This window comes from Trichosurus vulpecula, chromosome 5 (assembly GCF_011100635.1).
Source record: "Trichosurus vulpecula isolate mTriVul1 chromosome 5, mTriVul1.pri, whole genome shotgun sequence".
Taxonomy (NCBI): domain Eukaryota; kingdom Metazoa; phylum Chordata; class Mammalia; order Diprotodontia; family Phalangeridae; genus Trichosurus; species Trichosurus vulpecula.
The window spans coordinates 134286800-134302809 of record NC_050577.1 but is presented as its reverse complement, the minus strand read 5'-3'; the positions used below and the strand labels follow the sequence as shown (position 1 = coordinate 134302809).

The 16010-nt window shown below is 37.9% G+C and overlaps 1 protein-coding gene across 1 annotated transcript in view; it reads left to right on the top strand.

The window, feature by feature from the left end:
* MET (MET proto-oncogene, receptor tyrosine kinase) overlaps positions 1-14688 on the top strand; it is a 158345-nt gene extending 143657 nt beyond the window's left edge. The window contains exons 18-21 of the mRNA XM_036759269.1: positions 149-258; positions 1529-1694; positions 12165-12301; positions 12441-14688. Coding sequence (XP_036615164.1) covers positions 149-258; positions 1529-1694; positions 12165-12301; positions 12441-12651 — 624 coding nt within the window. The 3' untranslated portion in view covers positions 12652-14688. The remainder of the gene's footprint in view (positions 1-148; positions 259-1528; positions 1695-12164; positions 12302-12440) is intronic.
* The last annotated feature ends 1322 nt before the right edge of the window (positions 14689-16010 follow it).

Sequence of the window (16010 nt, the reverse complement as noted above, 5' to 3'; positions counted from 1 at the left end):
ATAATTAACAAATAATTCTGGATCACAAGTGGTACAAATTGTTTTGTACCCAGTATAAAAACAATACTAACTGATTCAAAAAAATTCAGAACTCTTGAGATCAGAACTTAAGTTGATTTATCCTTTAATTATGTCCTACGTATTATAGAACCCAACAGTGAAAGACCTCATCGGTTTTGGTCTTCAAGTAGCCAAAGGCATGAAATACCTTGCAAGCAAAAAGTTTGTCCACAGAGACTTGGCTGCAAGAAATTGTATGTAAGTATAAAATGTTCCGTCTGTATCTTCCAAATTATTTAGAGACTAAGTGAAACAAGGAGAAATGTAGTGGTGATTTTCCCCCTACATTTTGTGACTGTAATCATGTTGTTGCCATTACGTAAAAGGCCTTTTATTTTTGTTACAGTTTCAATTGATGTATAAGCATCGTGTTGTAAGAATGTGGGTGGAACTTTCAGGATTTATCCACCAGAACATTAAAAGGGACTCTCTGGAGGGGGTCTTGAACAGCTGTTATATACACTTGCTTTTCTTGGTCCTTCCCACCAGTAGCCCCTAATGTTGTGGTTTTATGCTACATTAGCTTACAGAAGGGAGAACTTGATCTTCAGCATTCTGCATTATAAAAGAAAAAAAAATGGTAGGCGGATACCATTTCACTGAGGCTGCCCAAAACTCAATTTGGATTTGGACTGGCTCAGTCCTACCAAAAATGGTATTTAGGAATGAATATACAAAGAACTTTATTTGTGTCTGGCTGCCTGGGCTGTATAATACAACAGTCAACAGTTAGTGATTGATTCAATAGTTTCCCATTTTATTGCACTGATTCATGATATATGGCATGAATGAATGAGTTGTGTTATTAATTGCTAGCCTTGGTTTTCTGCAAATGGAACAGCGTAAGGCCTATGTTTTTAAAGCAACACACCCTAGATATTTGGAATTAATTTTTATTGAAACTTGATATTTTCTTATGTACTGTATAATGTATTATAATAATCCTTTACTAGGAAAGAAGAATGATACGTTCTCTCTGTACTAAACAGACTGGTCCTTGGCCAAATTGAGAATAATGTAAGATACAGGATACACCTACTGCAGTGTAATGTACCCCTTTAACCTTAACTCTAGATCTTAGTATTAATTAAAAATGACCTATGAGAATTAACAATTGCTTTGTGTTGAAAGTTGATGTGCCAAAGTGTAAAACAGCACAAGATACAATTCTATGCCATGTCAACATCTAAGCAGCAGCAAAGGGATTTTCTTGGTGCCATGTAATGAGTACTGTCATAGAGGTGGCAGGGTCAATCCATTTATGGATTTGCAATACCAATGTCATATGTACTTACTCAAGACTTCCATTTTAATTTAGTGCTAGTTAATAGTTGCCAGATATGAAGAGCTCATTCCAAAAGTCATAGATTTCAAATGCAAAAGCTACTTGCTACAATCCAGAGAATATTCAGTATCATTGTAAATCCATTTCTACCATTACAGATAATAATTTTTGTCATTTCTGTAGGCTGGATGAAAAATTCACTGTCAAGGTTGCTGATTTTGGGCTTGCCAGAGATGTGTATGATAAAGAATATTACAGTGTACATAATAAAACAGGAGCAAAACTGCCAGTGAAATGGATGGCTTTAGAAAGTTTGCAAACTCAGAAGTTTACTACAAAGTCAGATGTGGTAATGTATACATTCTATTTAACCTGATTATATTGCTTTTCTTATGAAATTCCTAAGATACATTCCTGCACCTCAGTAACTCAATTAGACCCGACCACTGTTTTACTAGGTATGAACCTAGATTGTAAATTTGAGTTTAAAATAAGAGTGGAGATACATTGTTAGAAATATATGTATGAGTATAAGTTGTTTGATAAAGACCATTTCTTGTACCTGTTCAGTTCACCCTACTACATGTAACAGTATTGTACACATGGTAGGTTTAAATTTAGGTAGGGTGTTTAATTTAATTCTAAGTTTCTTCAGAAGATTACATTTGAAAACATCATCATTAGAATAATTGTTGGTCATGTTTCATACTACAAGGAAGAAGACAGCCTAAGTAACATAGATAAACACCCTATAGTTTTGATGGATGATCGGTGATGCACATGTAAGTTAGCATAGGGTTTAGCTTCCCTTGCAAACCAAGCATCTGAATGTTAACATGGTATTATTTCTATAGTATGTGTTTGCTTACCTTATGTGTACTTTATGGTTCATATACAAAAACTAACTCATTAGCAGGTAAGTACTGCTACATGGAAAGAAGGAAGGGAAGGAAAGGAAATAAACATTTCTTAAGTGCCTGCTCTGTGCCAGGCACTGTATTAAATGCTTTACAAATATTATCTCATTTGATCCTCACATATAATGCTGGGAGATAGGTACTATCATTATCCCCACTTTACAGTTAAGGAAACTGAAACAAACAGGGTTAAGTGACTTGCCCAGGATTATACAGCCAGTAAATGTCTGAGATCAGGCTTTAACCCAGATCTTCCTGACTTTATCCACTGAACCACCTAATTGCAAGACAGACCTTGCTAATATCATTTAGATTAGTAAAAAGAAAAAAACAATTGAAGTGTCAGCAAGATGTCCAGATTTGGAAAACTTCACTATGATGGTTTTGAAAGCAAGCAGAAGTGAGTTAATTCCCACTTGGGACCAGCTTTGCTCAGTCTGATTAGATCAAATCAGAGCTAATGGTCCTAAAAGGTTTTCTGAGGATTTGTTTTTTTTTAAAACCTGGACAAGGTCTAAGTGGATACAGCACTATGACTGGAGTCAGAAAGACATGAGTCCAAACCTAGTCTCAGGTATTTACTGGCCATGTGATCCTAGGCAAGTCCCTATACCTGTTGGGTCAGTTCCTTCCTCAGTAAAATGAGAATAGTAATAGCACCTGCCTCCCAGGTGTTTGTGAGAATTAAAAGAGATAACATATGCAAAGCACTTTGCAAACCTTAAGGAACTTTATAAATGCTAGCTATCATCATCATCATCATCATTCATAGATAGGTCTCACATCTCCAAGAGGGAAGGTGAGAGAATAGGCTGTAATCGAATGCTACTGGCCACACTTGCTTCTTTTCTTCATCTTACCTGATTCAATGTTCCTTCTATTAAGTACTTAAAGGTATAGCTAATGCCTCTTTTATCTCTACATATATATCCTTGCCTGCAAGTTGCCTAGCAAGTTTGCTGAGCAAAAACAGACTTTCTGGGTACTCTGTTCCATACAAGGATGCCCTGCACATCTTGATTTATGCTCATTTGATTTTTTTTTTTACCCTGGAATATGTCCAATGGGAGAAATTTGACCTGGTGTATTCTTGAATTTTCTATGAAGCACTTTGATCTCTTTGAATCAAGAAATAGCATATTATCATAAAGCCTGGTAGACCAAACATCGTCTTAGGATCAAGAACTCTTGAATGTTTAATCCAGCTTGAATTCAGATTTATTGCTGAATTTTTAGCAAGTGACTTAACCTCTTTGTGTCACTATTATCCACAGTTCTAAGATGCTGACATTCCTCATAAAAACTGTGATTTTAGCCACAAATGAAATGCATTGAAAATAATAAGTTAAATAGTATTGCATTGCTTGAACTTAGGCTGCTTCCACGTATAGTTTGAACTCTTAAAATAAGATGTCCTTGTACCGAAGGTTGTACTGTCTCTACTGAAAGGAAAGCAAATATGTAGGTATTCCCTGAAAAATAGTTGCACAAAATAACCACATTTAAAATTTGAAAAAATTTTAAAGCATCATAACAACTTGAAGAGAACATTTGCTGAATAAGTCTAAAGCAAGGATTCTTAGACTTCATTGTGTGGACTCCTTTGGTAATCCAGTGAAGCATATGGACCCTTTCTCCAAGTAATGTTTTTAACTATATAAAATAAAATGCATGGGATTGTCCAGTCAACATTTATTAAGCACCTACTATGTGCCTGGCAATATGCTGAGCACTGGGGATACAATTAATAAAAAGCAAGTCAGTCCCTGCCCAGAAGAAGTTTACAATCTAATTGGAGGAGACAACACACAAAAGAAGGCAGGAAAGGGGAGAAGGGAGACCAAAGGGTATCTTGTTCAATGGAGTTTAAAACCATGCAGAGCAACAGATGTGAAGCAGAGCTGAAAAGTCCAGTTTCTGCCCTCTATAAAGGAAGGTGTTGGGAGGAGTTTGTTACTCTCCCCTCCAACCTCCAATCAGAGGCAAGAGGAAGCTGAGGGAGATTGTGTCAGTCAGAACTTGAGCTAGCACAGTGATGAGGTAATGAGCTTAACCTGATAGAGATGCCTTGTTCTGTGGAGTTGAAACCAAATAGAGTGGTGGATGCAAGAGTGAAGTAAGGATTACCAAAGAAACCAATTAGATTTAATTATTTATCAAAATTTTTAAAAATACAAGTTCACAGACATCAAATTAAGAACCTCCAGTCTAGAGTCTCTGGGTCTATGTATTCCTTTTGCCCTTAAATAATTTGTAGGGATGGAGACAGGCTACGCTAGCAAAGAGAAGTAGATAGCAGGCTCTGAAACAGAATACCCTGGTCCAAGAGAGTAAAAAGGATGCCAAACCAAGACAAATTCATGGAACTTTGAGAACTGAGGTATATGGTAGTAAAAGAACTCCAACCAGCATCTGAAAGCCTGAGTCTGACCAAGAATAACACCTAACAAAGGGGTGCCATAGAATTTGGAGAGATGACCTTCCCACGCAACTTATCAGCTGGTAACAGAACTCTTTTATAAGAAAGGCATGCTAGCCAAGCCCCATCTGTGTTCCTCTGTTTCCACACAGCTGTGGGCCTGGACACAGAAGAAATTTAGAATGGCAAAAATATGAAAAAGAAATGCCTTAAATCTAAACATTTAAAAGCTTGTACTAAAGCACTGCATAATGACTTTACATAATTTTAAATTTCAGTAAGTTCATTTGATACAGCTTCACGCAATAAAGCTTCCAGATTCTCTTGTGCATTAGACTACAGTGCTGGCCATTGGCCAACAAATGGCAAGGCGTTGGATTTCTCAAATTCTACCATATTTTACTGTATTTTGATCAAATTTGTGTGTGTGGTGGCATAACACTTAAGGACTGCTTAACAGAATAACAGAAAAGCAAAGAAAATGAAAACTGTCCCAAATCAACCAACTTGTGAGAAATCTCTAAGTCTGGTTTTCATTTCATCTCTGTACAACAGCATAGTAGAGTTTTAAGGGCACTGGATTTGGAGTGAGAAAACATGAGTTCAAATGCCAGCTATGCTTCTTGCTACCTTTGTGACCTTGAGAAAGTCACCTGGGCATCTCTTGGAGTTTCAATTTCATCATAAAATGATGGGCCTGGACAAGATGATTTCTACAGTCTCTTCCAACTGAAAAAATCCTTATTGGCCATTATTCTTGTCACACACACACACATACATGCACAGATATTTTTGGTAAACAGTTCAATTTTTTTTTAACAGATTCATTCTCTCTTCAGAGCAATAGATCCCAAAGTGTCAATAAATATAATGTTATGTTTATAGGCATGAAGAAGCTATGTCAAGGATGAGAAGTGAGCATGTTTTAGAGAGGTCAGGAGTAAGGAGCAGTGAGGGAGCTTTGAGAAAAAATGATACCACTCAGCTGCCCACATGAAGTAAGAGTACTTTTATGACTGTGTGCATGAGAGTGAATGGCAGGAAATAGTTGGCCACAACTGAAAGATGGAGGTCCAAGCTTTTAAAAGATAACATTGAAGAAATCTCAAGGAAGAGAGAGTGTCCTTGTGTATCTTAGAAACCCAGTTCTACCAGATTGGCAAGTCTACACATAACAATAGGTTTCTTTTCCTTCGAAAATTGCCCATTTCTAATAGAAGAGAAAACAACTCTGTAGCTTAAGTTAGACTATTGTAAGCACTTAGAACATAAAGCAATCCAATAAATGGGAAAACTGGTAAGAAGATTTTAGGTACAGATAAAAAGCTACTACAGGGGGCGGAGTCAAGATGGCAGCTGAAAAGCAGGGACTAGTGTGAGCTCCCCACCGAGTCCCTCCAAAAACCTATAAAAAATGGCTCTGAACCAATTCTAGAACTGCAGAACCCACAAAATAGCAGAGGGAAGCAGGTCTCCAGCCCAGCCTGGATGGTCTCTGGGTGAGATCTATACCACATGGAGCTGGGAGCGGAGCGGAGCAGAGCAGAGCCCAGCGTGGCCAGCGCAGACCAACCAGACCAGGAGCTGGGCGGAGCGTGCCCTAGCACCCTGAATCAGTGAGCTGCAGCAGTTGCCCACAAACACCAAAGACAACAGAGAAGGTTAGTGGGAAAAGCTGGGGGAGTTGAAGGAGTTGGTTCAGCTACCGCCCTGGGGGCAGCGGAGGTGGGGCAGCTACAGAACTACAGCTGCAGTTGCTTCCAGCCCCAGGCCCACCTGGTGGGAGGAATTAAGTGGTGGATCACAGCAGGAGTGCAGAGCCTGCTGAAGATCTAATTCCAGTCCTGGTTGGGGGTTCTTGGGGAAGGAGGAGTGCTGGTGTGGCAGAGCTGGCGCATCCCCCCAAGCATGGAACATAGTTCTCTTAACTCTACAAGCAGTCATACCCCACTGAAAAACTCAAGGGTCAAGTTAGCTGGTTGGGAATATGGCCAGGCAGCAAAAACGCACCCGGATTCAGTCTCAGACTTTGGAATCTTACTTTGGTGACAAAGAAGACCAAAACGTACAGCCAGAAGAAGTCAACAACGTCAAAGAGCCTACAACAAAAGCCTCCAAGAAAAACATGAACTGGTCTTAGGCCATGGAAGAGCTCAAAAAGGATTTGGAAAAGCAAGTTAGAGAAGTAGAGGAAAAATTGGGAAAAGAAATGAGAAGGATGCGAGAAAACCACGAAAAACAAGTCAATGACTTGCTAAAGGAGACCCAAAAAAATGCTGAAAAATACACTGAAGAAAACAATACCTTAAAAATAGACTAACTCAAGTGGCAAAAGAGCTCCAAAAAGCCAATGAGGAGAATGCCTTAAAAGGCAGAATTAGCCAAATGGAAAAGGAGGTCCAAAAGACCACTGAAGAAAATACTACCTTAAAAATTAGATTGGAGCAAGTGGAAGCTAGTGACTTTATGAGAAATCAAGATATTATAAAACAGGACCAGAGAATTGAAAAAATGGAAGACAATGTAAAATATCTCATTGGAAAATCCACTGACCTGGAAAATAGATCCAGGAGAGAGAATTTAAAAATTATTGGACTACCTGAAAGCCATGATCAAAAACAGAGCCTAGATATCATCTTTCAAGAAATTATCAAGGAGAACTGCCCTGATATTCTAGAGCCACAGGGCAAAATAGAAATTGAAAGAATCCACCGATCACCTCCTCAAAGAGATCCCAAAAAGAAATCTCCTAGGAATATTGTCACCAAATTCCAGAGCTCCCAGATCGAGTAGAAAATACTGCAAGCAACCAGAAAGAAACAATTTGAGTATTGTGGAAACACAATCAAAATAATCCAAGATCTAGCAGCTTCTACATTAAGAGATTGAAGGGCTTGGAATACGATATTCCAGAGGTCAATGGAGCTAGGATTAAAACCAAGAATCACCTACCCAGCAAAACTGAGTATCATGCTCCAAGGCAAAATGTGGGCTTTCAATAAAATAGAGGACTTTCAAGCTTTCACAGTGAAAAGACCAGAGCTGAATAGAAAATTAGACTTTCAAACACAAGAATCAAGAGAAGCATGAAAAGGTAATCAAGAAAAAGAACAAGAAAAAAGAAATTGCAAGGGACTTACTAAAGTTGAACTATTTTGTTTACATTCCTACATGGAAAGATGATGTGTATGATTCATGAGACCTCAGTATTAGGGTAGGTGAAGGGAATATGCATATATATATAATATATGTTTATGTATATATGTATATGTGAGTGTGTATGTATGTATATATGTATGTGTATATATATATGTAGAGAGAGAGAGAGCGGACACAGGGTGAGTTGAAGATGAAGGGAAGAAATCTAAAAGAAATAAAATCAAATTAAGGGATGAGAGAGGAATATATTGAGAGAGGGAGATAGGGAGAGAGAGAATGGGGTAAATTATCTCGCATAAAAGTGGCAAGAAAAAGCAGTTCTGTAGGAAGGGAAGAGAAGTCAGGTGAGGGGGAATGAGTGAATCTTGCTCTCATCAGATTTGACCTGAGGAGGGAATATCATACATACTCAACTGGGTAACTTACCCCACAGGAAAAAGGAGGAAGAAGAAGATAAAAAAGGGGGGGGGGGTGATGATTGAAGGGAGGACAGATGGGGGTGGAGGTAATCAAAAACAAACACTTTCAAAAGGGGACAGGATCAAGGGAGAAAATTCAATAAAGGGGGATAGGTTAGGAAGGAGCAAAATATAGTGAGTCTTTCACAACATGAGTATTGTGGAAGGGTTATACATAATGATACACATGTGGCCTATGTTGAATTGCTTGACTTCTTAGGGAGGGTGGGTGGGAAAGGAAGAGGGGAGAGAATTTGGAACTCAAAGTTTTAAAAACAGATGTTCAAAAAAAAAAGTTTTTGCATGCAACTAGAAAATAAGATACACAGGCAATGGGGCGTAGAAATTTATCTTGCCCTACAAAAAACAAAGGAAAAAGGGGATGGGAGGGGAGTGGGGTGACAGAAGGGAGGGCTGACTGGGGAACAGGGCAACCAGAATATACAATATCTTGGAGTGGGAGGGAGGGTAGAAATGGGGAGAAAATTTGTAATTCAAACTCTTGTGAAAATCAATGCTCAAAATTAAATATATTAAAGAAAAAAAAAGAAAAAAAAAAGAAGATTTTAGGTACAGGTAAAGAAATCCTTTCCCATACACTTGCCAATTCATACTTTCCACATAGTTGTATCTATCACATCCCCTGATCCATCCACATCAAGATTGTATTCAAACAAACAAACGAAAGTTATGTTTAGAGTCAAAAGGTGGCAAAGAGATGCACTTTGGGACATAAATTTCTTACCAACTCTTTCCCCCCACCTCTGATGGCCCCAAGCATATGGCAGTGAGGAAATGGGGAACTTTTTCATCCTCCCATTCTTTGTGTAGTCTCTTGGCACCTTCCCACTCTGCTCTCACCCCAACATGGGAAGGGGAAAGGGAAGAAGGAGGGGAATAAGTATTTACATAGTAGTCACTATGTGCTGGACACTGTACAAAAGCTCTTTACAAATTTATCTCATTTGATTCTCATAACAACCCTGCAAGGTAGGTGCTGCTAATATCTCCATTTTATAGTTGAGGAAAACAAGCAAAGAGAGGCTAAGTCACTTGCCGAAGGTCACACAGTTAGTGACTTTCTAAGGTCAGATATGAACTTGGGTCTTCCTAACTTCAGGTCCAGCTCTCTGTCCACAGCACAGATAACTCCCCACTGGAAAGAAATACAAGCTACTTTTTCTTGATATTTCACTACTTCCCCCATTCTATTAGGGGCAGCTAGACTGGGGCAGTGAGTTGAGGGCTGAGTCTGGAGTCAAAAAGACTTCAGTTCAAACCTGGCCTCAGACACTAGCTGTGTGACCCTGAGCAAGTCACTTAATGGCTCTTTGCCTCAATTTCTCCATCTATAAAATGGAGATCATAATAGTACCTACCTCCCAGGGTTGTTGTGAGGATCAAATGACATAATAATTGTAAAGGCCTCAGCACAGGGTCTGGCACATAGTAAGTGCTACATAATGGTTTGGGATTCACACTCGCTGGCAATTCAAAATGAAGCATGATAACTTTCTCCCATTCAAAGCTCCCCTCAAAAACCCAGCTTGAAGACAAAGACCAGGGCCCCAGGACTTCAATAGGAGGAGGCTAAAGTAATTAGAACTGCATGTTCTCCAATCCCCTTTGTCTCTCTCCACTCCTGGAACAACCCTGTTTTCATTTACAAATCTCGGATTCATGTTGCTTCATGGTGTTATGCACTGGTCTAGCTCTCCTGAAAAGTCATTTGGAACTGTGCCCCAGAAGTTTCTAAACAGAGCATTCCCTTTGGCCCAGCAATATCACTACTGGGCCTGTAATCCAAAGAGATCAAAGAAAGAGTAAAAGGACCTGAGTCACAAAAATAATTAAATAGCAGTTCTTTTAGTTATAATAATTACAGCAGTTTTTTTAGTAGTGGCAGAGAACTGGAAACTACACAGGTGACCAACAATTGAAAACTGGCTAACAAATTGGGAAATGATGAACAAATCAGGTATATGAATGCAATAGAACACAATATATTATGCTGTAAAAAATTAATAAAGAAATGGTTTCAGCCAAACCCAAATGTATTCGTATTAACCAATAGAGAGTGAAGTGAGTAGAACTGGGAGAAAAATTTATGCTCTAACATCAATATTGTAAAAAATGAAATATTCCAAAAGGCTTAAGAATTTTCATCAAGACAATGATCAACCATAATTCCATATCTTATGATGAAAAAGTCTGTGAAAAAAAAAGAAAAATGACAGAAAGGCAATGGACTAATATGCAGCACATGACATACTTTTGGACATGGCCAAAGTAGGAATTTGTTTTGCTTGATTATGCTTAATTATTACAAGGGTCTTATTTTTCTGTTTTCCCCACTGGGGAAGAGGGGGAGAAAGAGAGGAGAAAAAAATTAATGCTTCATAATTTAAAAGGAGAAAAGAAACCTAGGAAGATTTCTATGAACTGATGTAGTATGAAGGAAGCAGAACCAAGAGAACAATTTATAAACTAATAACGACATTGTAACAACTCTGAAAAACTTAAGATCTCTGATCAATGTATGACCAGGTATGAACGATTTCAGAGGATCAATTAAGAAATGTGCTACCCACCTCCAAAGACAAATGGACTCAGGGTGCAGAATGAGACACACTTTTGACATGCCCAATTTGGGGATTTGTTTTGCTTGACTATGCACATTCATTACAGGGGTTTGGTTTTGTCTCCAGTGGAGAGAGAGGAAGGCAGAAGGGAGAGAGAACAGACTTTTGATCATTGAGGGAAAAACAATTTTTTTGAACAAACTGCTCCATGGGATCTATCATGCCTGCCTTCCCCTCAATCTTCATTCTAACTGTTTGCCACTGCAAGAAACAACCCTGGTATTATTTATCTACCAGGTAAAGTGCGACTTTACCTACAAGGCAAAATACAAACTCTTTGTGGAAGAAAACTCCTGAAGATCTCTTCCTCACTAGACTTTTCAGTCTCAGAAATGCAAAATAGGGAGGGCCTAAGAACTGCAGTGAGATATTTGTCTCTAAGGGATTGGGGCCAGAATGCAGACGGTTGTTTAAAATAGCAAAGTGGGAAGAATTTACCCCACCTCCCTTCCAAGAAGCAGGGGGATCAGACACACTTTCTTCCAGATAGCTGGAGAGGAGGCTGTTATTACTATTACCTCTGTTATTGCTTCTACTGCTACAAAACAAAACAAAAAAACATGAAAATTCCAGGGGTTTAAGGGCATGGTGATGGAAAAATCCTATACAATACACATACAATCCTATATAAGGACCAATCTAGAATTTACTTTTAATCTAATGTGGTTAACATTAAAATTAATGTTAACATTTAGTTAAGTTTCCCAAAGCTGAAAACATTAATACTAGGTAATAGATGTAACTGTATCCCTCCAGACTAAATCTTTAAAAGAATTTAGATTATTTTGTACATCCTAACACTTTAATTGCTTTTGAAAAGTCTTTATTGCTTTATTCTCTTACTAAATAATCTAGCATGCTGTGGAGCTATTCCAAGGGGAACATGTTGGTACATTTACCAGATAAGTGCTATCATATTAATCACAGGTGATACTTTAATTATTGTTTAGGTTTAGAACTTCTTGAATATCTGACAAATAAATGTATAATATATAGTTCATTTTGCCTGATTCTAGTTCAAACATGCCATAAAATTGGTATCCTATCTTTCACCCTCAAAAAAAATCGGCTCCTAACACAATGTGCTTGAAATGGGAGAGAGTATATCATTGAATGCTTAAGCTCACTCTCTCATCACTGAAATCTGGTGAGTTAGTTCACATTTCAAGTTGCATGTTCAAACCATTCTAACCTGAATTTCTTTTTCCTTGTTTTTTTTTTTAGTGGTCTTTTGGAGTGCTTCTCTGGGAACTAATGACTAGAGGAGCACCTCCTTATCCTGATGTTAATACCTTTGATATAACAGTTTACTTATTGCAAGGTCGAAGGCTCTTGCAACCTGAGTACTGCCCAGACGCACTGTAAGTCCTCCTTCAGAATCTTTAGTGATTGGGGTTCAAGCTGGGGGGTGGTTAGGAAGTCTTCTCTAAATGTGAATTTTTCGTGGTTGGAAGAAACCATTGCTTCAAATAATCTTTCTCTGGTTTCTCTCTGAAACAGGTATGAAGTCATGCTAAAATGCTGGCACCCGAAAGCTGAAATGCGTCCCTCCTTCTCTGAACTGGTCTCAAAGATATCAGTCATATTCTCCACATTCATTGGAGAGCATTATGTTCATGTGAATGCAACCTATGTCAATGTAAAATGTGTTGCCCCCTACCCTTCCCTTTTGTCATCCCAAGACAATGTCGACAGGGAGGTGAACACCTGACAGGATATACCTATCGTTCCCTGTGTGTGAGAAAGCTACCATAGTGGTAGTTCAAACAAAAGTAAATGATCTATCCACTGTTTTTTTTTTCCACTGCCTAGGGGAAAACATCATCATTTGTTTGTTGTTTTTGCCCAAAATTGCACTATTATGAGGATTTTATATTGTGTTATTTAAATCCATGCAATTCTAGGGAGTTTTCTAACTCAGCAAATTATCTGGACCAACTGCTGCTGCCTGGGATTGAAACTTGTATGACATTTGGGACATAAAGTCTGACCCCATTGAATTAAAGTGTGTATAGTTACAAAGAATCACTGCTCAAGCTTGGCTTTAAATTGCTGGTTGCATTATGAGCTTTAAGTGACAAATTTTGAAAGTCTAATAGATCATAGTCAATCTAGAAGAGGAACTGTCTTCGTCACATAGACACAAACAGAGAGACCAGACTACCTATTAGAAGTCCAGTATTTCAAAATATGTCTTTTCATGTTGTATAGGTTCTAGCATTTTTTTTCTTAATCTCGACATTTTTGCTCATTAGGCAAAAGGGTTCATTAAAGGACTGTTGAGTAAATTCCCTTTCTTAGGGAAGAATGATATATGATGTAGTCAAAATTTCAAAACAGCATGACACAGAATGCTTTTATAAATTAATAGGAGTATTTGCATATTGTATATAGACAACTTTTAGATTATTTTCTTAAATAAAATAGTCCTAATAGCATATTCGGTTGTCATTTAGACATCAGCTCTCAAAAAATGACACTGTCCAAGTTGTGACTTAATTAATTTAGACATTTTGGATGTTTTTTTTCTGTATTTTAAGAAATGACTATTCTCTGGGAGTAAAACTTGAGTTGTAATGATAAACATTTCTAGAGATAAATCAATATGTATCCTGAACAGAATCAGTCTCAACTGTGGCCCTCATTTATGGCAATTCCTAGGAGTCAGTAACCCATAAATATTATTCCCTGATGTCCAGGTGGCTTGCTCTCCATAACATTACCGACTAGTGACACAAGAACATCCATTCATTCAGCCCAGTTCTGCCGCTGTGCATGTAGATTTACTCAACTTACGGCCAGAAAAGTACATTTAAGAAACATATTCCTAAAGTTCTGGCCAGTTAGAATGGAATCCAGTAGCTCTAGAATGAACCCTGGTAGCGTTTTGTTCTGTGGAATCTTGTGCCTACTACTGTATAGTGCATGTGGTATAGCATGGTTTTGTCCATGTAAACGCAAAGTATTATATTTTTATAAAAATGTTTATTTTTAATGACATACACAATGTTTTGTTAGGCCACAAAATACTGCACTGTGAACATTTCAGAAAAGGTATGTCAGACTTGGATTTATACCTTGGGGTGATTTTTTTTTAATGACTGTAAATAGTGATAATAAGGAAATGCACTGATTGCCAGTACACCCCACCCTCATGACATCACCTTCACTTGAGGCCAAGGGTTAGTTAACATAGCAAGCTAGAATGGAGGACATGTTACAATGAAACTGATTAACAGTCTGACTGTTCTTGTAAGAATTATTATAACCATAAGTTCTTTGGGGAGGGTAGTAGGCATCATCAGGTCCTCTGTAGTGCAGACACATTTCACTTCAGAGGTACGTATTACATTGTATATAGTGTAGATTCAGTGTGTCTGCAAACTGAGAATGACAGAATTCTGCTCTGGGACAGTAATGTATCATCTCTGCCCATCTCTTGGCTACAAAAGTATTTGGGACAAAGAGCTCATGGGAGTGAAACCCACCAACAAGGACTGCACACCTGTAAATATTACATATGTGCTCAGAAAAGTTACAATGTGAAAATCATGTTTACTATTTATGAACTCTTCCTTTAATAAAGTTAACATTGTGTCTGGCACAGCTTCTAAGAGTAAGTGATTCTTGTAAGAATCTGATACTTGTCCGTGCATATATACCTGCAGATGATCTGAATGGTACTTTGTATGTTTATAATTGTTGTTCTGATATAATCATAAGAGTCAAATAAAGAGATTTAACATGCTGTGTCTTCAGAGTTAGTCCTTGCTAGCCACAGACAGCTTCCTATTCCATTTACACAATAACAGAGGAATCTTAAAATTAATTTAGGATTACAAAATCACAATAAGGCAGTTTTTGTATTTTGTCATTACATAGAGGAACTTGCCTTCTTGAATCACAATCCATTGCTTTACCTACAAACTATCATGTGGCCTTTCAACTTTGAAAAAAGATGGCCTCACAGAATGAGGACGTTTTTCAGTGGATCTTGTCCTGGGTTACTTACTGAACTGACTATATTTCTCTGTCAGAATGCGAATCTCTGGGATCACTGGTTCTTACCCAAGGTCCTCATTCCAACACAGGAAGAGCATGAATTAAATTATACAGGCCATAGTCTTAAGGTTGTGATGGCGGTAAAAATAGGGTCTGGCCTGAAAAGAAAAGAAAGTCCCTTACTCCCATAAACACTGTCTCTGTCCTGAAGGGTCCCTCCCTACTTTTATAGGCCTTCAAACACTGTATGGAGGTTGGCCAGTAACTATACCCAGGTGTCTTCTATACTATATTGGAAAATGGAAATTACAAGGGAAGGCTTTGGTTGCCCCTTTTGTTTTCAGTAATCTGAAGCTTCCAGCCATCAGTAAGTCCATGTTGAAAAAGCAAAGTGAAATGGCAGAGCTGGCCATTTCCAGATTCCCAAATACATTTTCCTTACTTGAGAAGTGAACATTAAATTAGAAGGAATTTTCACTCATGGATGTATCATCTAGTACTAAATTCTAATAGTGCTTTCATGGTCCACCAGTAAACAACGAGATAGAGTGAATTGTAAGGAAACTTCTTTGAAAAGTTGTACTTGGGGATCTGAAAATAATCTTATACCACCATTTCCATTCCAAGAAGTATGTAAAGAGATAGAATTGAGTATATTATCACACCTAGAAGTAATTATTCTTGGCCATAGTTAAGGTATCCCAAGAGTGACAGGTGTGAAGAAGTGTATATTTTTGTCTCAAATTGAGGTATGTTTTATTCCAGATGACAAGCTCCAAAAATCTATTTTAAGTATTAGTGCAGTACTCTTTTAAAAATATCCTGGAAGTGAAAAGGAAATCTTAACTACATATTACGGAAAATAAAATGTTGACAATTAACTTGTTTAATAAAGTGTTAAGCTGAATTAATCCTCCCAATTTAGCCCTTTGAGGTTAAGTTAGTATTGTAAATAAGACCATGAAAAACAGAGTTAAAAGGTTTCCTCCAATCTTGCCAAACAAGATTTCAAAATCAGAACTAATTAGACCCATAACTAGCAATTTAGGTACGTAGAGCAAATAGCAG